This window comes from Electrophorus electricus, chromosome 20 (genome assembly GCF_013358815.1).
Source record: "Electrophorus electricus isolate fEleEle1 chromosome 20, fEleEle1.pri, whole genome shotgun sequence".
NCBI classification, from domain to species: domain Eukaryota; kingdom Metazoa; phylum Chordata; class Actinopteri; order Gymnotiformes; family Gymnotidae; genus Electrophorus; species Electrophorus electricus.
Window position 1 is genome coordinate 6,878,765 of NC_049554.1, and position 23,272 is coordinate 6,902,036.

At 40.1% G+C, this 23,272-nt stretch overlaps 1 protein-coding gene across 1 annotated transcript; it reads left to right on the forward strand.

The window, feature by feature from the left end:
* Positions 1 to 132: 132 nt before the first annotated feature.
* LOC113581429 (calcium/calmodulin-dependent 3',5'-cyclic nucleotide phosphodiesterase 1B-like) lies at positions 133 to 23,191 on the forward strand. Its single transcript, XM_027016565.2, has 14 exons — positions 133 to 185; positions 4,489 to 4,602; positions 4,801 to 4,983; positions 6,579 to 6,645; positions 6,742 to 6,858; positions 7,973 to 8,113; positions 8,850 to 8,950; positions 9,497 to 9,622; positions 9,981 to 10,082; positions 13,174 to 13,294; positions 16,714 to 16,795; positions 17,699 to 17,816; positions 22,275 to 22,411; positions 22,914 to 23,191. The coding sequence occupies exons 1-14, from the start codon at positions 133 to 135 to the stop codon at positions 22,988 to 22,990; spliced, it is 1,539 nt and encodes a 512-aa protein (XP_026872366.1). The 3' UTR covers positions 22,991 to 23,191.
* Positions 23,192 to 23,272: the final 81 nt, after the last annotated feature.

The window sequence follows — 23,272 nt, forward strand, 5'->3', positions numbered from 1 at the left end:
TGCTTTTGGTTTTTTTTCTTTCTCCCCTAACTCTCACTTCTATCATTCCTTACCTTTTCCCCACACACATTTGTTTCTCTTTGTAATGTATTTGTAGTCATTATACGGGGATTTTGGTCATTTTTCGTCCAAATGGCTGAGCTAATCAAAGTAAAACAGAAACACCTCCAAACCCCTCTCTCCAGGTAAGGAATGTGCTACTTCTGACATGGTTTCTGAGTCTGGGGACTAACATGTTTTCATTTCATTACTTTAATAACTTTCACACTGGGGAAACCACATACAGGCTGTTTTGCTATGTTGTTGTAGGTTTTATATAATTATCTTCTGGCTAGTATTAATGTTATTGTATTGCTTGTAAAATGGGTTGTTTTCACATGAAAGGATACTCTAAATCTGTTTTTTTCTGCAAGTGGTCACAGATTAGCATTTTCTCAGGCTAAAATGTTTTAAATCATGATCAGTTCCAGTTTGACTCACTATACTACTTTAATCCAATAATTTGTAATTCTATAACATTTCCAGAACTATTGCAATCCTTGCTAAATATGAAGGCTGTGGGGGGAAAAAAGGATTTGTTGTTTTGTTATTTAGCAGCTTGACTTTGTGAATAAAAGGAGACTTCTCTCACTTCAGTTTTACCTAGCTTGTTAAAAACAAGTGAGCAAATTCTTCCGCTTCTTTATTTTATTATTACTGTTTTGACTTACTTTTCTATGGCAATAAAGCATAAACTGTCACACCAAGACACAGTGCTGTACATAAAAGGGCAATCCCATCTATGAGATTGGTGCATCAAATAAAGTGCCCAGGTACAAAGTAGGTATATCTAATACAGTGACTAAGGATGACTTTATGAATATATGTTAAAATTGAATTATTTCTTGATAACTACTTAGCTATTCCTTTTAAGAGAAGAAATGTGCAATCATTTGGTTCTGCTAATTTTATGGTCAGATGCATTTAAGGAAAATACATGCGTGATAATTATATTAATTCATATATATCCATTATAACAAAAACAAAGAAGGTTAATCTAGTAGTTTGTTTTTTTGTTTGTTTTATTTTTGGAGAACAGCTTACAGCCTTGCAGTGGGTGTCGTATCTTTTTAAAAATCTTTTTACACACTCGGCCTTCTACCAGAAGCACTGGTGTTTGAGGGTGCGCCGCAGTATTTAGAGTTTGCGCGTGTGCCACACTATTTTGAGTTTGCGCGTGTGCCACACTATTTTGAGTTTGAGGGTGCGCCACACTATTTTGAGTTTGAGGGTGCGCCACACTATTTTGAGTTTGAGGGTGCGCCACACTATTTTGAGTTTGAGGGCGCGCCACAGTATTTTTAGTTTGAGGGCGCGCCACAGTATTTTTAGTTTGAGGGTATGTCACACTATTTAGAGTTTGAGGGTGTGCCGCAGTATTTTTAGTTTGAGGGCGCGCCACAGTATTTTTAGTTTGAGGGTATGTCACACTATTTAGAGTTTGAGGGTGTGCCGCAGTATTTTGAGTTTGAGGGTGCGCCACAGTATTTTGAGTTTGAGGGTGCGCCACACTATTTTGAGTTTGAGGGCGCGCCACACTATTTTGAGTTTGAGGGCGCGCCACACTATTTTGAGTTTGAGGGTGCGCCACAGTATTTTGAGTTTGAATGTGTGCCACAGTATTTTGAGTTTGAGGGTGCGCCACAGTATTTTGAGTTTGAGGGTGTGCCACAGTATTTTGAGTTTGAGGGTGTGCCACACTATTTTGAGTTTGAGGGTGCGCCGCACTATTTTGAGTTTGAGGGTGCGCCACAGTATTTTGAGTTTGAGCGTGTGCCACACTATTTTGAGTTTGAGGGTGCGTCACAGTATTTTGAGTTTGACGGTGTGCCACAGTATTTTGAGTTTGACGGTGTGCCACAGTATTTTGAATTTGAGCGTGTGCCACAGTATTTTGAGTTTGAGGGTGCGCCACAGTATTTAGAGTTTGAGGGTGCGCCACAGTACTTTGAGTCTGAGGGTGTGCCACAGTATTTTGAGTTTGAGGGTGTGCCACAGTATTTAGAGTTTGGGGGTGTGCCACAGTATTTTGAGTTTGAGGGTGCGCCACAGTATTTTTAGTTTGAGGGTGTGCCACAGTATTTTGAGTTTGAGGGTGCGCCACAGTATTTTGAGTTTGAGGGTGCGCCACACTATTTTGAGTTTGAGGGTGCGCCACAGTATTTTGAGTTTGAGCGTGTGCCACACTATTTTGAGTTTGAGGGTGTGTCACAGTATTTTGAGTTTGACGGTGTGCCACAGTATTTTGAGTTTGACGGTGTGCCACAGTATTTTGAGTTTGAGCGTGTGCCACAGTATTTTGAGTTTGAGGGTGTGCCACAGTATTTAGAGTTTGGGGGTGTGCCACACTATTTTGAGTTTGCGCGTGTGCTACACTATTTTGAGTTTGAGGGTGCGCCACAGTATTTTGAGTTTGAGGGTGTGCCACACTATTTTGAGTTTGAGGGTGCGCCACACTATTTTGAGTTTGAGGGTGCGCCACACTATTTTGAGTTTGAGCGTGTGCCACACTATTTTGAGTTTGAGGGTGCGCCACAGTATTTTGAGTTTGAGGGTGCGCCACACTATTTTGAGTTTGAGGGTGCGCCACACTATTTTGAGTTTGAGGGTGCGCCACACTATTTTGAGTTTGAGCGTGTGCCACACTATTTTGAGTTTGAGGGTGCGCCACACTATTTTGAGTTTGAGGGTGCGCCACAGTATTTTGAGTTTGAGGGTGCAGCACAGTATTTTGAGTTTAACGGTGTGCCACACTATTTTGAGTTTGAGCAAGTGCCACAGTATTTTGCTGTTTCTACGATTGCACAGTTGTGAACTGAGATCATTGGTGTCATTCTTTGAATCTGTAGCTCCAAGCACCTCTCACCACTGGACAACCTTTACTTTTATCCTTCCACATGCTCTCTGTTTCCTCTTTCTTCCCCTTGTTTTTCTATTACTTCTGCTCTTACCATCACAATGTCTGGCTGGTTGACCATTACTTGTTCATCTTTCTGGATCTGGAAGTCCCACTGGATCTTAGCTTTGTTTCTCTCCACCACTCTCTGTGGTTCCTACTATTTGGTTTTGGGACTGTCCAGCTTCTGTCTTGCATATGATCCTGTATATGATCCCCATCGCTTGGCTGTGTCTCTCAGTGTTTGTTTTCCATCCAGCATCCTGCATCCTGCTATTAGGTGCTGGATTGTCTCAGAGGCTCTTTTGCACAGTCTGCATGTTGGGTCTTGTTGGGTGTGATACAGCCCTGCTTCTATCGGCCTAGTGCTTAGCGCTTGATCTTGTGGTGCCATGATTAGCTGCCCTGTGCTGTCCCCTCAGTTATGCTTTTGTACCTATTGATAGAATTGTCTTTTGTCAGCTTATGTCTTGTTTGGTGCAACACACCCTTTCTTCAATTGATGTAGTGTTTATGGCTTGTTGACATAATTAGTGTCTTTCAGACCTGCAGATGTATAAGCAGATGTAAAAATGTCATAAATGACTTTTGACAGCATGTATGGCTGCATGAATATCTCTGTGTTTTGTATCTCTGTGTATTGTAAACTTTAGAATGGAGCTCATATTTCCTATATTTTGTGACAGTAACTGAAGTGCCTTTTAGTGATGTAATGAATGACATGCAAATTGGCCAATGGTCAGTGGCTGGTCAGTGGCTGACTAATAATCAGTTCTGAACTTTATGGACATGGTTTTAGGTTTGTGTTTTCTAACACCGATTGTAATACGACCTAGTATGCTACTTTTACATTTTATTCCGAGTAATCTTGTACCACTGAATTGTGGCACTGAATTGTAAGATTTGTCATTTGTCTTTTTTTGTCATGACCTTGAACAACTTGATGAAATTCTAGGTTTAGGGTTAGGTTTAGGATTAGTCTAGGGCTAGGATTAGGGTTAGTTAGGGTTTCTGGTTAGTTAGGGTTATGGTTATTCTAGGCTTAGAGTTAATTAGGGTTAGTTTAGGAAACAGCATTTTACATCCTAGATAACTGGTGCAAATTTGTGTAAAGGAAAATAGAAAATAAGAATAATGTACAATAAAAGTAATAAGATCACAATTATTTTTTATTTCAATGAACCAAAAGTGTGTGGACAGGAGGCACTTCTTTCTCAGTGGAAATCTTCCACTAATAATGTTTCCTAACTGCCAACCCTCCTGCAACAGTCTGGTATTTAGATTAATTGGTTTCAGAGTTGTTTCCTACACAGTTAATTCAGCAGAGAACATGTCAGAGGTTTTACATAGCCTGACAGAGCTAGTGTAAACTTTCCACTATTTACAAAATACAGTAGAACTCATAATAAAGCACATTTTAAAGTTATCTTTTTATAATTTGATGTTTTATTGGTATATTATACACCAGTGCAGTTACTAGGCAACAAAAAGAACTGTCCCATCCTTCTGTTAATCTGCTTGATTTTGTGGTTAAACTGACACTTATTTTCCAGGCTGAAGTGCATGATTAGAGATATTGACGAGAGTAATGTGGATTATGAGCAGTTTAAGAAGAATTTAGAGTACACTGCTTCTTTACTGGAGGCTCTTTACCGTGACGAAACAAGGTAAGGTGCTTTTATATCCATTCACAGAATCAACTGGGTTATTATAATGCATTCCATTATCACATTCATAATGAATGGAAACCAGTCAGTAGAGCTCCAAAAAACCCTTTCTTTCATTTTCTAAATACTTAAAATATGTGTCTGTGACCATGCACTACATGCTCACTCATGCTTACAGAATTAAACTCTGTGTGACAGGCAGTCCCTGGACATGGAAGATCAGCTCCAGGAGCTGAGACCAGATAGTGTGCCCAAAGAGGTCCATAACTGGCTGGCCTCCACATTCATGCAGCAAGCACGCAGACCCCTCCGTTACCCAGACTACAAACCAAGTTTCCGCAGTATTGTCCATGCTGTTCAAGCTGGAATATTTGTAGAGAGGTGTGAGCAGCACCTTATGCTCAGTTTGTATTAGCTATATTACATAAGAGTTAGGGCTAGCTATATTACATAAGACTTAGGGCTAGCTATATTACATAAGCGTTAGGGCTAGCTATATTACATAAGAGTTTGGGCTAGCTATATTACATAAGAGTTAGGGTTAGCTATATTACATAAGAGTTAGGGTTAGCTATATTACATAAGAGTTTGGGCTAGCTATATTACATAAGAGTTTGGGCTAGCTATATTACATAAGAGTTAGGGCTAGCTATATTACATAAGAGTTAGGGTTAGCTATATTACATAAGAGTTAGGGCTAGCTATATTACATAAGAGTTAGGGTTAGCTATATTACATAAGAGTTTGGGCTAGCTATATTACATAAGAGTTAGGGCTAGCTATATTACATAAGAGTTAGGGTTAGCTATATTACATAAGAGTTAGGGCTAGCTATATTACATAACAGTTAGGGCTAGCTATATTACATAAGCGTTAGGGCTAGCTATATTACATAACAGTTAGGGCTAGCTATATTACATAAGCGTTAGGGCTAGCTATATTACATAAGAGTTAGGGTTAGCTATATTACATAAGAGTTAGGGTTAGCTATATTACATAAGAGTTTGGGCTAGCTATATTACATAAGAGTTTGGGCTAGCTATATTACATAAGAGTTAGGGCTAGCTATATTACATAAGAGTTAGGGTTAGCTATATTACATAAGAGTTTGGGCTAGCTATATTACATAAGAGTTAGGGCTAGCTATATTACATAAGAGTTAGGGTTAGCTATATTACATAACAGTTAGGGCTAGCTATATTACATAAGAGTTAGGGCTAGCTATATTACATAACAGTTAGGGCTAGCTATATTACATAAGCGTTAGGGCTAGCTATATTACATAACAGTTAGGGCTAGCTATATTACATAAGCGTTAGGGCTAGCTATATTACATAAGCGTTAGGGTTAGCTATATTACATAAGAGTTAGGGTTAGCTATATTACATAAGCGTTAGGGTTAGCTATATTACATAAGAGTTAGGGTTAGCTATATTACATAAGAGTTAGGGTTAGCTATATTACATAAGAGTTAGGGCTAGCTATATTACATAAGCGTTAGGGTTAGCTATATTACATAAGAGTTAGGGTTAGCTATATTACATAAGCGTTAGGGTTAGCTATATTACATAAGAGTTAGGGTTAGCTATATTACATAAGAGTTAGGGTTAGCTATATTACATAAGAGTTAGGGCTAGCTATATTACATAAGAGTTAGGGCTAGCTATATTACATAAGTGTTAGGGCTAGCTATATTACATAAGAGTTTGGGCTAGCTATATTACATAAGAGTTAGGGCTAGCTATATTACATAAGAGTTAGGGCTAGCTATATTACATAAGAGTTAGGGTTAGCTATATTACAAGTCACAAATTCTAAAAACTAAAGCTGACAGAAATTAATTACATTCATTACAGCATTTGCACTTTTGTCTATTCCTTCATCTATTTTTTCATCTATTCTTTCATCTGTTCTTTCATCGGCTCTTTCATCTGTTCTTTCCATTTTTACAATTCATGTAAATCTCATTACTGCAGAATGTTCCGCAAGATGTCCTCTACTGCTATGACAGACCAGCCTCTGGCAGTGGTAAACTGTCTAAGGGTACGATTACTTTGATTACCTGTTAGTTTATCCCAAACCAGTATGTTTGTATATAGTGCACTAGCCTTTTTCCCAGCATGACCTCTTGGCCCTTAGGAGGTGGATCGGTGGAATTTTGATGTCTTTGCATTAGATGTTGGCAGCTCAGGTCATGCCTTGAAGACACTTTTCACTGAGCTGATGATCAGATATGAGCTCAACAGTCGATTCAAGGTCTGCTATTACATTCTGACATTTTATCATATAATATTAAATGCTGGCAAATTCAGACTAAAGATCTATCTTATAGATGTTTTAGACTACATTTAGTACCCTCCATTAGAGCTGGAATTTTGAAGACATGGTTGTAGTTTTGCTGTATATCCACTCTTTGGATGAGTATGACCATAGGACAAACATTGAACCATGAGTATGACCCTAGGACAAACATTGAACTATGAGTATAATCCTAGAACAAACATTGAACTATGAGTATGACCCTAGGACAAACATTGAACTATGAATATGACCCCAGGACAAACATTGAACTATGAGTATGACCCTAGGACAAACATTAAACTATGAATATGACCCCAGGACAAACATTGAACCATGAGTATGACCCTAGGACAAACATTAAACTATGAATATGACCCCAGGACAAACATTGAACTATGAGTATGGCCCTAGAGCAAACATTGAACTATGAGTATGACCCTAGGACAAACATTGAACTATGAGTATAATCCTAGAACAAACATTGAACTATGAGTATGACCCTAGGACAAACATTGAACTATGAATATGACCTTAGGACAAACATTGAACTATGAGTATGACCCCAGGACAAACATTAAACTATGAATATGACCCCAGGACAAACATTGAACCATGAGTATGACCCTAGGACAAACATTAAACTATGAATATGACCCCAGGACAAACATTGAACTATGAGTATGACCCTAGAGCAAACACTGAACTATGAATATGACCCCAGGACAAACATTGAACCATGAGTATGACCCTAGGACAAACATTGAACTATGAGTATAATCCTAGAACAAACATTGAACTATGAGTATGACCCTAGAACAAACATTGAACTATGAATATGACCCCAGGACAAACATTGAACTATGAGTATGGCCTTAGGACAAACATTGAACAAGAAGAATCAATTTATAAAAAGTAGCACTTCATTGTAAGAGACTGTAATTGTGAGGCTTGGTCCTATATCACCCCACCAACACCCACCAAACCTCTGTCCCTTGTTTTCTGATGCTTTGGGTGATTGCAATGAAAATTTGCATATGTGAATCTTTTGTCAATTTGTGTTGTTTCATAGGTGCCCATTTCTTGTTTGATGTCTTTTCTGTGTGAACTGGAGCAGGGTTACAACAAACACAACAACCCGTACCACTGCCAGACACATGCAGCTGATGTAACACAGACACTGCACTGCCTGCTTCTGCGCACTGGCCTTGTGGTACAGTATTTAGAAATAAAAATATTTCTGAAAGTAAAAACAAAAAAGTAAGTAGTAGAAGTAGTAGTAATAATTTTTACATTTATTGTAATTTTCCAACACAGATTTGACACTAGAAAGGACAAAATGTTCATTAACAAATCCAGGCAGAAAAGTCTATAACACAATCCCAGAATCAGACAGGTAGAGATGTAAAGAGTGACAAGCAGTCTCACGCATGCTAGGCTGAATGCGAAAAACAAGAGGCAGGATATAAAGTCGTATAAAACAAGAATTACAGAGACACTGCAACAGAGGGAGTGAGGTACATGGAAGAGGAAGATAGTGAGCCTATCTTCCTCTTCCTCTTTCACCTGGGGAACAGGTGAGAAGGACCGAGGGCAGATGCGTGCGCAGTACTGGTGGTCAGTAGGCTGGTAGTAGAATGGGAGTCAAATAGACATAGTCAATAAACTGGTAGACAGGTTGTCAGTAGACTGGTAGTCAGGCCAAGCAGAATTCTAGGGCATATATTGTTATATGTTGATACATCACCTGCATTAATAAAACAAGACCTCTCAAAATATATTTAAAATTCTAATCAGATTTTGTCTTTAGAAATAGAATTGATATCCAGGATATATATATATATATATATATATATATATATATATATATATATATATATATATATATATATATGGGGAAAATCTGGCTTGAGCATTACAGCATAAACAGAGCTTGTTTGTGTTTACAGCATTGGCTTACAGAACTGGAAGTCTTAGCATCATTGTTTGCTGCTGCCATTCATGACAATGAACACACAGGAAATACCAATAGCTTCCACATTCTTACCAGGTATGTCTGTCAATTACACTTACTTTACTCACAGGCAACCTGGAAAATCAAATGAGTCAATGAGTTGTCATGAGCATCAGTGTGTAGTTTGTTACCCTCCCTCATTATTAAGTATGACAAGCCTTTCACACATTGTCTAAGAAACTTACTGTCCAGAAGTCATACAAAGGAACATGTTTTGGCAGTACCAACTCCAGTATGAACTGGTCATAATCTGGTGGGTAGCCATAGGAACCAGAGCTTCCATTTCAATTATACAGCTTTGATCCTTGTTTGCTGTCACATAAGTTTTGAATTATGTCATTAATTAAGTCATGTCAGAGCAGCAGTCCTGATGAAGTAATATTTTTGTTAAAACAGAAGTGCTAATTCAATTTTTTGGATGTTTGAAAGTGTAGTATTGTAGTGTGTAACAATGATCTTAAGATTCGAGATTCTCAGAGATTTTTTTTAAGCCATTGAAAGTTTCAGCATGTTATTTTCTGTGGTGGGTATATTTACTGCATAGTCTATGAATATTTAATGTTTCAATGATCTTTATTTTAGGTCTGACTTGGCTATAACCTACAATGATCGCTCAGTCCAGGAAAGCCACCACCTCAGTTCTACATTCTGCATCTTACAAAATGAACAAATGAATATTTTCACCAATCTCTCACGAGAAGAATGGGTGTAAGTAACTGAAAGCACCTCGGCTAAGATAAGCATGATAAGAATATAAAGACACACCTTATGGTGTTCATTACTCACATGCTCATAAAGCAGAAATTTAAATTGAATTGTATAAATAAGTACTTTTTACATTTCAGTGTAAAAAAAAGTTTAAAAACTAATTTTTCTAAAAGAAACTTGTGTATTACAGATTCTTTTTTTAAATGTACCCTTAGGGGACGCGAGACTGCTTATGTTGTGGTCGCTGAATTATTGGCAGAATATTGTGACTAACTAGCCTTGCTTTTGGACAAAATGCCATTGCTGGCACTGTGTGCTACTTATGCTTGCTAATGTATTTTTTTACTTGTTTAAACAGAGAACTACGTTCCCTGGTTATAGAAATGGTGCTGGCAACAGATATGTCATTCCACATTCTTCAGGTCAAAGCAATGAAGCACAGCTTACAGCAGCAAGAGCGGTAAAAGCAAATTAATAAATAAATGATATCTACTCAACAATAAAAGAATAAATAAAGCCAAATGTGCAGAACACTAAATAAAATGTATAATCTAGGCAAATTTATAAACCAGGCAAGAATCAGTCAGTGTTGAGTGCCAAGGCTCAGGTGATTAAAGGTAATTTTATAAATCCTCTGCTCTGTGTTCAGACATGGACTTTTGTAACATGATTTCTGAATTTCTGTCTACAATTACAACTACGTATGATACATTCCTGACATGGGGAGATATTAATATTCATGTCCATCTCATTTTCTGGTTAATGTCAAGGTCAGATTGATTTATATAGCACTTTTACAACAGGTGTTGTCAAAATGCAGCTTTACAAATACACGGGTGAGCCAGAGGCAACAGTGGCAAGGAAAACCGCCATGGGTGGAAGAACAGGTGTTTAATATAGGTGTTAAAAATGTAGCTCAATCTCTAAAGATGAGCAACATATGAACAGTCCATAAACACTTAGATATGTGCCAGTGATCAGCGTTAGCAGGGTTAGCAGCATCAGCAGCATCACTAAAAGGGAGGATCAGAGGGGGACTGCAGTCCTGAGGGTCTCCACCCATAACATCACCACACACCTGAATGAATGCATGAAGTGCCTGGATGGTAGAATCAACAGACTATTAGAAAACTGTGACCACTATGTGACCACCAGGGGCTCTGAACGTTTAAATAAACATGCAAAAAGCTTGAGAAAATAAGTATGTTTTAAACCTCAGTTTAAAAACTGGGAGTGTCCCTGAGTCCCAAATGCATGGGACCTTCATATTTGAGGGATTTTTTAAGCAGAGCATTCACAGCTTTCTACACCAATAAGATAATTTTAAAGTCAATTAAAAATTGAACTGGGAGCCACTGCAGAGCTAAAAGAACAGAACTCTCATTACTGCATTCTGGATGAGTTGGAGTTTATTTAGTAACTTTTTAGAGAATCCAGTTAGAAGACCATTACAATAATCCAGTTTTGATTAAATAAAAGTGTGGGGCCAGCCTGGCAGTGGAAGCAGGATGAGCAGAGAGCCAGTAGAGCAGAATAGAAAATGGAAAAGTAAAGTTGGAGTAGAGTGGGAAATGAGGAGTAGAGTGGGAGTAGAGTGGGAAATGAGGGGTAGAGTGGGAGTAGAGTGGGAAATGAGGGGTAGAGTTGGAGTAGAGTGGGAAATGAGGAGTAGAGTGGGAGTAGAGTGGGAAATGAGGAGTAGAGTTGGAGTAGAGTGGGAAATGAGGAGTAGAGTTGGAGTAGAGTGGGAGTAGAGTGGAAAATGAGGAGTAGAGTTGGAGTAGAGTGGGAGTAGAGTGGAAAATGAGGAGTAGAGTTGGAGTAGAGTGGGAAAAGAGGAGTAGAGTGGGAGTAAATTGGGAAAAGAGCAGTAGAGTGGGAAAAGAGGCAGTCAGCAAGTTACATGACGAGGCAGAAAGTGAGTCTGGAGGCACAGCGGTGCAATGGTCCAATGGTGTGGAGATAGTCCAGTGGGCTGGAGGGTCCCGAAGCACATCAGCAGCATCTTGGGAACAAGGCAACGAGGCAACAGAGCATTAGAGCCTTGATGGGAGCAGGACATGGCAACATTTCATGAGAGCAGGATGCAGCAGCACTGCCATGGGGCTGCGTACAGCAGAAACGGCACCGAACAGCACACGGCAGAATGAAAGTCAGAAACTGAAATCAATGCTGGTGTAATGTCTCAGATAAAGCCAGACACTTGGTTTTATTCAGAGCGGTATAATCCAATATGGTAGTCAAAAAACAAGCAAGGGTCAGAACCAGCACTTTGGGATAAACAGAACCATGGAGCATCACAAACAGAGTAAAAGAACAGTCCAGATCAAAAGCCAGAAAAACACCAGGCAAACAAGGAAAGGCAAAATCAAAGGAAAGTAATCAGAAGAGGGTCGGCATTAAACACAGACAATCGGAAAGCACGCTTGATAAGCACTATGGAAAACAATGGCAATTCTAAAACCATGAGAACTGGCAGGTTAAATAGACAGAGGAAATAAGATACAGCTGAAATTAATAGTCTGTGATGAGGATCTTGTGAATTGTCAGTTATTGGCTTGGTGTTCTTCTGGGTTGTAATGGAATTGCTGGGAGTTGTAGTGATACGGGAAAATGGGTGGTGTTACAATTGGAGGATTGTAGCAGGAGCTGAACCTGGAACAGGAAACAAAATGAGAACAGGATTGGAAGTCGGGATGGGATTGTTGGCAAGGGCAGGAACAGGCAGAAGCCTATCTAGAGTGATGGTGCCCTGGACCACGCAGGACACAAGGATGGCATCCCTCACAGCACAGCTGGCAGGATATGGAGACGACACCCTGTAGGGGGCGGGAGGGCAGCGACAGTCCCCTCCTGGGATCATGGCATGGTGATGGCACCCTCTAGGAGGCAGGGCCCTTATAGTCGGAGACTGCAGACAGAGTGGCATCTGTAGGACTGGGGACAGCATCTTGCACTCTGGAAATAAAAGCCAGGGTGATGTCTTCCACACCAGACACAAGAGGCAGGGTGGGGTTTTCCACGCTGGAGGCAGGAGACAGTGACGTCTGCAACACCAGAGACTGGAGACAGAAGCACACACAGTCAGAGAGACCCATGGGCACCCTCTTAGGCCAACAGTCTTCTCCTAGCCAGGACTGATTGGCCACGGGAGAGCCAGACCCAGGGGCACATACGCCCCCTCTTCAGAAAAATCCACAGGACAGGATCTCTTCCACTGACAACAGGGTATGTATAGCTGCTTGGGCACTAGGAGGCAGCAGGCTGGGTCCATGGGCACAGCAGTCCCTCTACCTTATGTTACTTCTTCTGAGACAGCAGTTCAGACAACTCAGAAAAATTATCCAGGCTAGCTTTCCATATCATCTTACAACAGAACCTTTAGCGTCATACAGAGAGCACAACTGCTTTGTGACAACAACTGTTGTAAGAACGCTGTATAAATAAATTTGACTTGACTTGATTGTTGGTGAAAACTGATTGTTAGTGAATTACTGAAAATTTTTGATTTTGTCTGTTTGTGTGTTGTGTGCATGGATGTGAGAGTCTAGAGTTGATAAAGCCAAAGCACTGTCCTTCCTCCTACACACGGCTGACATCAGTCATCCAGCCAAGCCCTGGGTGCTGCACTCACGCTGGAGCAAAGCACTTACAGATGAACTCTTCAGACAGGTTAAGTACTGTGTGCCTATTATAACAGAGATTAGCTTTAATTCAATCTCACTGACATATTCTCACAATGGCTTCAATTACACGTTGAATGAGGATCTGATTTTATTTCTAAGAAAAAATACAAAGCTAAGAATGTGTTATGCAGGCAGCCACTAGAATTCCTCAATTGAGATGAAGTGGAACGGGTGGAGTTTAAGTGGGAGTTTAAATAATTCTGACTGCCAGACAGCACAAGGTTCATCCATAGCTGTCATGGATGCTGGAAGTGGTCAAGTGAAGGAATGGTCTGTATGTGATTGGTAGAAAGCCATTATTAGTTACACTGGCTCCCTGTCCCTGAATGCATTCAATTTAAACTCTTCCTAATTAAATACACTTCCCTACCTAGCTGAATTCCTACACTCGTACTGCTCCACCCGTACACTTCAGTCTTCTGATGCTGAACTCCTACACTCATACTGCTCCACCCATACACTTCAGTCTTCTGATGCTGAATTCCTACACTCGTACTGCTCCACCCGTACACTTCAGTCTTCTGATGATGAACTCCTACACTCATACTGCTCCACCCGTACACTTCAGTCTTCTGAGCTGAACTCCTACACTCATACTGCCCCACCCATACACTTCAGTCTTCTGATGCTGAATTCCTACACTCGTACTGCTCCACCCGTACACTTCAGTCTTCTGATGATGAACTCCTACGCTCATACTGCTCCACCCATACACTTCAGTCTTCTGAGCTGAATTCCTACACTCGTACTGCTCCACCCGTACACTTCAGTCTTCTGAGCTGAACTCCTACACTCATACTGCTCCACCCATACACTTCAGTCTTCTGATGATGAACTCCTACGCTCATACTGCTCCACCCATACACTTCAGTCTTCTGATGATGAACTCCTACGCTCATACTGCTCCACCCATACACTTCAGTCTTCTGATGATGAACTCCTACGCTCATACTGCTCCACCCATACACTTCAGTCTTCTGATGCTGAACTCCTACACTCCTACTGCTCCACCCATACACTTCAGTCTTCTGATGCTGAATTCCTACACTCGTACTGCTCCACCCGTACACTTCAGTCTTCTAATGCTGAACTCCTACACTCATACTGCTCCACCCATACACTTCAGTCTTCTGATGCTGAACTCCTACACTCGTACTGCTCCACCCGTGCACGTGAGTCTCCCGATGCTGAACTCCTACACTCGTACTGCTCCACCCGTGCACGTGAGTCTCCCGATGCTGAACTCCTACACCCGTAATGCTCTACCCGTACACTTTAGTCCTCTGAAGCAGGTCTCCTCTCCACCCCCAGATTCAGGCTGGTCTCTGTAGGAGGCAAATATTTTATCTTTTAGTGCCATGGCTCCAAAACTAAGGAACATTCAATTTCTTTGTCTTTGCTCTTCCTCTTACAAATCCCTACTTAAAACACACTTAAAACACACTTAAAACACGCTTAAAACACACCCTACTTAAAACACACTTAAAACACACTTAAAACACACCCTACTTAAAATACACTTAAAACACGCTTAAAACACACCCTACTTAAAATACACTTAAAACACGCTTAAAACACACCCTACTTAAAACACGCTTAAAACACACCCTACTTAAAACACACCCTACTTAAAACACACTTAAAACACGCTTAAAACACACCCTACTTAAAACACACTTAAAACACACCCTACTTAAAACACACTTAAAACACAACCTACTTAAAACACACTTAAAACACACCCTACTTAAAACACACCTTCTTCTCTCAATATTTTTAATCACCTTTTTTTTCTGTTAACAGTTGTTAATTAATGTGTTAATGAATGTGGGGTTTTTTGTTTGTTTTGTCTCCACGTGTATTGTTATTGCAGCCTTCAGTTTGGGAAAGGTGCTATATAAATTAAAATTATTATTGTAATTATTAATAATAATAATAATATGTGTCTCTGATACAGTTCATTGATATTTCTAAAAGGTTAATCTGGAACTATTTTGTGTAGAACAAGTTCAGGTAATGCAATTGTAACGCGAGGGAGGTGGAGAGCGAACACACTTGCAGAGTGCCAGAGCCCTGAACATGAGACAAAACTGAATTACATAGGGAAACCATAACAGAAGGGACGGATGGGATAGAATAACTAAACACGTTTAGTGACACAGACTAACAATACAGAATAGAACAAAGAACAAACAGGCAAACATAACAGTAACAGGCTAACAGGGTGAGGACGAGAACTAGGGAGCGAGACAATTAAATGTAAAGGAAACAGTAACGGAGAACAACGAAGAGATATTAAACTAGAAGATGCAAGGAAGAACACAGAACTGGACTACAAATGGTAGGCAAACAACAACCAAAGCAAAAAACGTAAGTAATAATAGCTCAAAGAAAACCAGATAACACTTGTGTATATATTAAGAGGAAAACAAACTGAAGCAAAGCAATGGGAGAATACCGGACAAGGAAATATTAACGGGGAAAGCAGCGTAGACAAAAACACAGAGAGACAGAAGAACGAGCGAACAGCAGAGAACTGAACAAAGACAGCGAGGGTAACCAAACGGAGCACGGGGAGGAAGTACCTAGGAACAAGGAACGAGATCAACCGGGATATACCTAAACAACGACAGACGAACAAGAGACGCAGGAACAAGCTTCACACGGGATCACAATTAGAAAGGGGAGGACACAGACGAAAACCAGCAGCCTCTAAAAACTCATTTTAAAAAGTCACTTGTGAATTTTATAAATTATTTGATCACACTGACTCCACAATATATTTCCCATCTGCAAATTGGCAGAAAGATGTCAATATTCCACCCAGTGCCGACTTATTCATCAAAATGTGCACCAGCACTTTTAACATAACTAACAATACTAATCTCAAATCAAATCAAATGTATTTCTATAGCACTTTTTACAACAAATATTGTCACAAAGCAGCTTTACAAATGTCCAAGTCCAAGCCTCAACGAGGGACCATCCTCCTCACTTTCAGACACATGAGCTTCCTCTCCTTTGCACATATTCTTATTTTGGGGTTACTGATTGTCATATTTTTGTTAACTTGTTTTTTCACTTATTTATGCCTCCCTGGGGGCTTTGGGGGGTTGGTGGTCTGAATAAAGTGAATTATCTGCATGGTTTTTCTCCTAAACTTCAGTTTTTCAATAACTCATGTTTATTTCATGTTAATTTAATACTTACTTTAAACTGAGGCCTTCAAATTTTGAACTTTAAGTTTTATGTAAATGGTGCCTGAATAAAATAAGACTATGTATTATACTATGGGAAAAGCATGCAAACTTTCATGTATGCTTATATAGAGAATTGTACAGTAATTCTCTACCCAGACAACACTTAAAGTAAGGTATGAATTTCTGGTTTGTCTCTCTTTTACAGGGAGATAAGGAAGGAGAACTGGGTTTAACCATCTCACCGCTTTGTGACCGAAACACTGCCCCAGTAGCTCAGTCTCAGATTGGTAGGGGACAGCGTTCTTAGTCTATAAAGTATTTGCATGTCACTATGTCAAAAATATACCCAGGAGCAATTTATCATTTATCATCTAACTGGGTCAACATTATAATGAAATCAAACTAGTGAGTTGGAACAAAAGTGATGAATGAATCATGAGTGAGTAAAGAAAAAAAAAGACAAAAAGTGCTCAGTGTTTAACACAAAAAAAGATTTCTCTCCTATTTGCTTTTATTCCAAATAAACAGTAAAATCTATGAGCTCCATTTACTCTTGGAAGTTATTTCAACACTAAGTTACTGAAGTTACAATATGCTGAATGGCATGTAGCAAGGCTGTGACAGAAATGTGAGTGATTCCAGTGGTTTAAATGTAGTTTACCTTTTGTGTTAAGTCTAAGATGTCTTACATTATTATTTAAATTAAATTAAAATTATTTATCCTGAAAGCAAGTGTTTATATGTGTGTTAAATTATATAACATGAATAGAGACTAGACACTAATTTCTGCTTTGTCAAACACAATGACAAATATTTAAGACCCACAACTATCCACTTACTGAATTGAGCAGATCCAAAACCATCTAAGCACATGGCACAACCCAGCTAAACCCACAGCATAACTGAATCAGTGTGGAATTACTTGGACAGGTTTTAAAAAGTTAAAAGAGAAAATTTTTTTTGAAAAATTAGAATCGACTATAGTGGCACTTTTTGTTTAAGCAAATAAATACTTACTGCAATGATAAATAGATTTCAACACAATTTTCTTAGTTGCCTCAGACTTTTCCAAGTTACTGTTTATTGTGGTTATTTAATCTATAAGAAATGTGTTTAATACAGCAAGTCCATTACCTGTGGGAGATATTATTCTAATTAATAACAGATTACTTCTTTTAATGTCTTTGCAGGCTTTATTGATTTCATTGTGGATCCCACATTCTCACTGTTAATGGACATGGCAGAGAAGATCATTATACCTCTGGTCCAAGACAATCCTGAACCTCCTGAACCCATCAACCGACACAGGTGCTTGAAAATTTAACTATCATCATCTGATTAAAGCCAGTTATTTATTACTGCTTAGAGAAAACTACCTTCTAAAAATCATTAAATATTTAGTGCAGCAGTTCATTATTAAATTACAAACATCAAATACTAGTGGGCAGCAGAGGTATGATGGCTCACCAGACCATTGCAAGAACTTCCTCTTGCAGTTTTCCATGTACCCCCCCCCCCCCCCATCATGCTACACAATTTTTCACTGAGGAGACACGGAAATCGTGTTATCACTGTTGACCGGCGAGGCAGGGGCATGGGGAACCGCTCTCTGGGACAGCCAGGACCCAGTATTGCAGTCTGAAACTGGATTCTACAATCTTTTCAAGGTGGTTTTCGATCATCCTGCTGATGAGAAAGATCCAGGAATCATTTCATGTGAAACACATTCTGTGATTGATGCCCTAGCCGTCCCCTTATAACAAGTGAGAGGAAATCTACATCCATAAACCACGTCTTCGCTGTTACACATTAACAATTGTTAGGTTACACTTCCTGTTGTTCTTTCCGACAATAGTAACTGTGTTTCTCTCTCTGCTTTTGATGACTCTGGAGCAGCAGGCAATTTTTTAGATACTGGGTTAGCTGCACAGCTAGGAATCACTACACTTACCTTAGAACCCCCTTTACATGTTAATTCCATTAATCGCCAGCCTATTGGTGAAGGTGCTGGTAAACATCAAACTGCTCTAGTCACACTTAAAGTTGCCTTATTTCATAGTGAACTGATTCACTTCATGCTTCTCCCTATGTCCAGTGACTCCATTATACTGGGCTTTCCCTGGTTATCCACCCATGACTCTAGTATCTCTTGGTCCGGTGCTGAACTGCTGTCATGGAGTAAGCATTGTCTCCAACACTGTATGTCCCTGCCGGTACTCTCCACTACTGTAGAAGGCCCTGAGTCCCCATATTCACAATCCATCCCACTGCCCATATAAGTGCTTCTCAGATGTGTTTAGTAAAATGAAGGCCACTGAACGTCCGCCCCATCGACCTTGGAACTGTGCAGTGGATCTCCTTCCTTTCCCTTACCACAGAGAGCCAAGGGCTACTCACTTTCCCATCCAGAGGAGGCCGCCATGGAGGCTTATATTCCTGAGGTGCTCCAACACAGCTTTATTCAACCCTCCACCTCTCTGGTAGCTGCTGGATTTTTCTTTATGGAGGAAAGGGGAGGGGGATTAAGACCCTGCATCGACTACTGGAAGTGACGAAGTATTCCTACCCTTTTCCCTTCATTGCTCCGACCCATAGACCTGCGTAGCTCTTACAATCTTATACGCATACATGACGAGTGGAAGACAGCGTTCATAACATCACATGGACACTATGAGTGCCTAGTCATGCCTTATGGTCTGTTCAGTAGCCCCTCGGATTTCCAGGCATTTATTTATGAAATCCTGCGGGACATGGTAGGCAAGTTCCTGATTGTTTATATTGACGACCTCCTTATATTTTCGCAGTCAGAAGCAGAGCATGTGGAACATGTTACAGCTGTCCTGACACGTCTTAGGAAGCAAAAGGAAACTGCAAACCGCTGAAAGAAATTATAATGTAGGAAACTCAGAGCTGACAAACTAGCCCTGGAACAGTGGAGACACTGGTTGGAGGGAGCTAGGCATCCCGTTCTTGGTTTATATGGATCACAAAGACCTGGAATACCTCAAGTCAGCTTGGCAACTCAAAACAAGGGAAGCCAGGTGGAGATTGTTCTTCTCCTGGTTTCGTTTCACAGTCTCTTACAGACCATTTACATTTACGGCATTTAGTTGACGCTTTTATACAAAGCAACTTACAATTATGACTGAGTACAGACCAAGTTCTAAGAATCAGAAGGCTGATGCTTTACCTCGCATCCACGCTAAAGGAGATACTTACCAAGATCCAGAGTCTATCCTACCTAACAGCTGCTTCCTAGCTCCTATATGCTGGGGTTTTCAAATAGATCAGGAGGAGGCTCTCCAGGATGACCCTAGCCCAGAGGAAGGCCCCCCCAGGTAAACAATATGTTCCCACCTCTCTTATAGGAACACTTCTGGAATGGGCTCACACAACCCTGTGTAATTGGCATCCAGACACGAACTACATGCATGATGTCCCAAACGTTTTGGTGGCCTTCCCATCCTGATGACATGCACGATTACATCATGTCCTGTGTTGTCTGTGCCCAGTTATATACCCCTCATACGCTCTCTGCTGATAAATTGCTGGCCCTGCCTGCACCACATCGCCACTGGACTTGCATAGCAGTGGACTGCATCACAGGCCTGCCACAGGCCTTCATCACAGGCCTGCTTCCGAGGGGTAGACTGTCATGATGATAGTGGTGGACAGATTTGCTAAGATGTTTTGCCTCATTCCTTTTCCCCACCTACCTACTGTCCTAGAAACCACTGAAGCTGTATTTAGCTGTGTTTCGTATCTCTGGCCTACTGGAAAAAAATTGTTTCTGATCTTGGTTCCCAATTCACGTCACAGGTATGGAGTCAGTTTCTAATCATCCCCAGTGTAATGGTGAGGTTGAACGGGTCAGCCAGGAGGTAGGAAGGTTCCTCCATCAATTTTGTGTCTAAAAACCAACTGGCACCTCCTATGGGCAGAATATGAACACAACTCTCTCACTCGTCTGACGCCTTTTCAGTGTGTTTTCAACCAGACTTTTTCCCATGAGATGATTTCCCCACTGACATACAGACATTGGACCGGTGGTTTCAACAAAGCTCTCGAGCATGAGACCCTGTAAAATGTGGTGTTGGAACCTATGAAACATAATGGTGGAACCTATGAAATATGGTTGTGGCAGGTGCTTCTCAGCAGCAGAGACAGAGACCATTATCAACTGAGGGATGAATTCAGCTAAATACAGGAACATCCTTGCAGAAAACCCCTCCAGAGCACATGTTCACTCAGTCTGGGTGGACAGTTTACGTTTCAACAATGATCTGGAGCATTTAACCCAAATAACCCTACAGGGCAAATCTCTGAATTCGCTTGAGTGGCCCAGCCAAAGCCCAGACTTAAACCTCATCAAACATCTGTGGAGACTTCCCTGATGCTCGTCATCCAATCTGACTGAGTTTGACAGGATCTCGAATAAGGAATGGAATAAACTAGCCAAATCCAGGTGTGCAGCTGTAATTTCTGCTAGAGGGGCCTCTACAAGGTACTGAATAAAGGGTCTGAATACTTTTATGAATAAAATATTTCAGAGAGATTTTTGAAGGTCTCTAGGAGAATGCTTGTTTTCACTTCATTACACAATATATACACTGAAAACAAATTCTGGAGTTACTGACCAGTAAGCATGCTTTGGTTCATTAGGGCCAATTAGGTTACTTTGGCATATCACACATACGCTTGTAGAACTGAAGCCTTTATTCAGTGCACTATGCCAAACATCCAGTTACCTATGCATCTCATACGCATTCCTCAGCAGAAAAGAAATATTCCCAAATAAAAACAAAGCCTGATATTTGGAGTGAAGAAATTCTACCAATATCTGTGAGGTCAACAGTTAAATGTGTGCATCAGCCATGCTACCATCCCAGTAAAAATGGAGACATTCAAGATTTGAAGATTTCCTGGGTTCAGCACTCTGGGGGCAGTGGGCAGGCATATGGGCACAGAGTGCAGGCCTCTGGGGGCAGGCTTCAGGCCACAGAATAATAATAATTATTATTATTATTAATATTATTGATTCTGTTCTTTGTTATTTTCTAGAAAGAAATTAAGTCAAAGTGACTAAGGTATTGCAGAGTTCTAAATGCCACAAGAGGGCATCAAAACTCTCCTTGTTCTAAACATTTGTCCATTTTCAGGGCAAGATTCCAAGTTACTGTTTAAAACTCTACCTAGGAGGTTCTCAGCAACTGCTTAGTGCCTAACACTTCCTTGTGTTTTTGAGGTGTGGCATGTCTTCATTAGATTTAATAGTTCAAAAAACAAGAATTCTTATCGCCGTCAAGGTCCAAACATTTAAAATGGTTCTTTTTTGCTAATTATCCTCCCTTCACCATAGTACAAGTTTTAGTGCAAACTTTAGTGCACATATTAATCTAATTAAAGTTAACCTGAGTTTACATGACTTTTTGCAAATTATGATCAAGAAGGCAAATGAGGAAGGGGTGTACCCATGCACAACAGAGTGACGAGCTTGAATTCATGTAATTATTCTGTTTTGGTGCATTAGAGAGAGAGATATAATATAGTTCCATGGCTGTGTGTGTGTGGTTTAAAGGTTTTAGTCTAATTTGTAAAATAAACCAGCTCCTCGGCACACACGCTTTGAATTGGTGATCATTTTGACTTTTTTTTTTTATTCAGATGCCTTTAGGAATTGAATTGGAAACAGTGACTGATATAAACAATGCATTTACACATGCTGGTGTTTTATGGTGAGATGTGATAAATGTGTTTTCTCCTTAGTTCCCTCTGGAAGGAGAGCTCCAGGGGCCTACAGTGGAGTCTACTTCACATCACTACGGAGCTTGTGAGCTTTAGGTTGACATGGACACGCCATACAGAGGACAACAAGTTCAGATGGAGAGAAATCGAAACAGGACGTACGTACGCCTGCAATACTTAACACAGCGGTTGTGTTTATTATAGTTAGCATAAAAGAAACCTAGCAGAAGAGACAAAGGTAGCACAAGTCTGAGACGCCCTGAGACATCAGAAGCTGTCCAGTCTGTCATCAACAACCCTGAAGAGGGATGACCAGGTGGCATAACAGCACTGACATCTTGTTAAGGGAATGTGAGATCATCATCATCCTCATCATCAAGTCCACTGGATCTGCTTTTTACCTGAAAGTCACCATTTTTTCAATTTGTTCTAGATTATTTCAATTAGACTTGTGTAGAACGCACACACGCTTAATATTTTCCAGAACTGTGTATTCATGCATTTGCTCCCACAGAGCATAACATGCAAATAATTTTAAACAAAATTAGTTCAAAATCAGAGAACTCAATCCTAAATGTGTTTATTTCCACCTCACAAGTGAGAATTTTAAATATGTGATCAGCAAACATGCTTTTTCTTAGTTGTTTTCTTTCCTTCCAGGGACATCTGGTGACGTTTCCACGGAGGAATCTTCTACCAGTACAGTAAAGCCATTACAGGAATACTCAGATCACTAAAGATGTTAAAGATGTTCAGATGGTGTTCAGAATACATTTGAACATACACAAACTAATCACTTCAGCATTTAAGTGCATATACTAACTGTTCACTCAAGGTTCTTGTTCACAAGGTACTGTCCACTCATTTACTTGTTTTACGTGTAACCTCCAAAAGTGCAACATGCTCTAGAAATTATTGCTCTGGCATTATTTATTTATGCACTTTAATGTTACATAATATTTTTTTCTCCCACCTTCCTTTTACTGATAAAGTAACTAGTGAGTACTCAGTACAGTTGT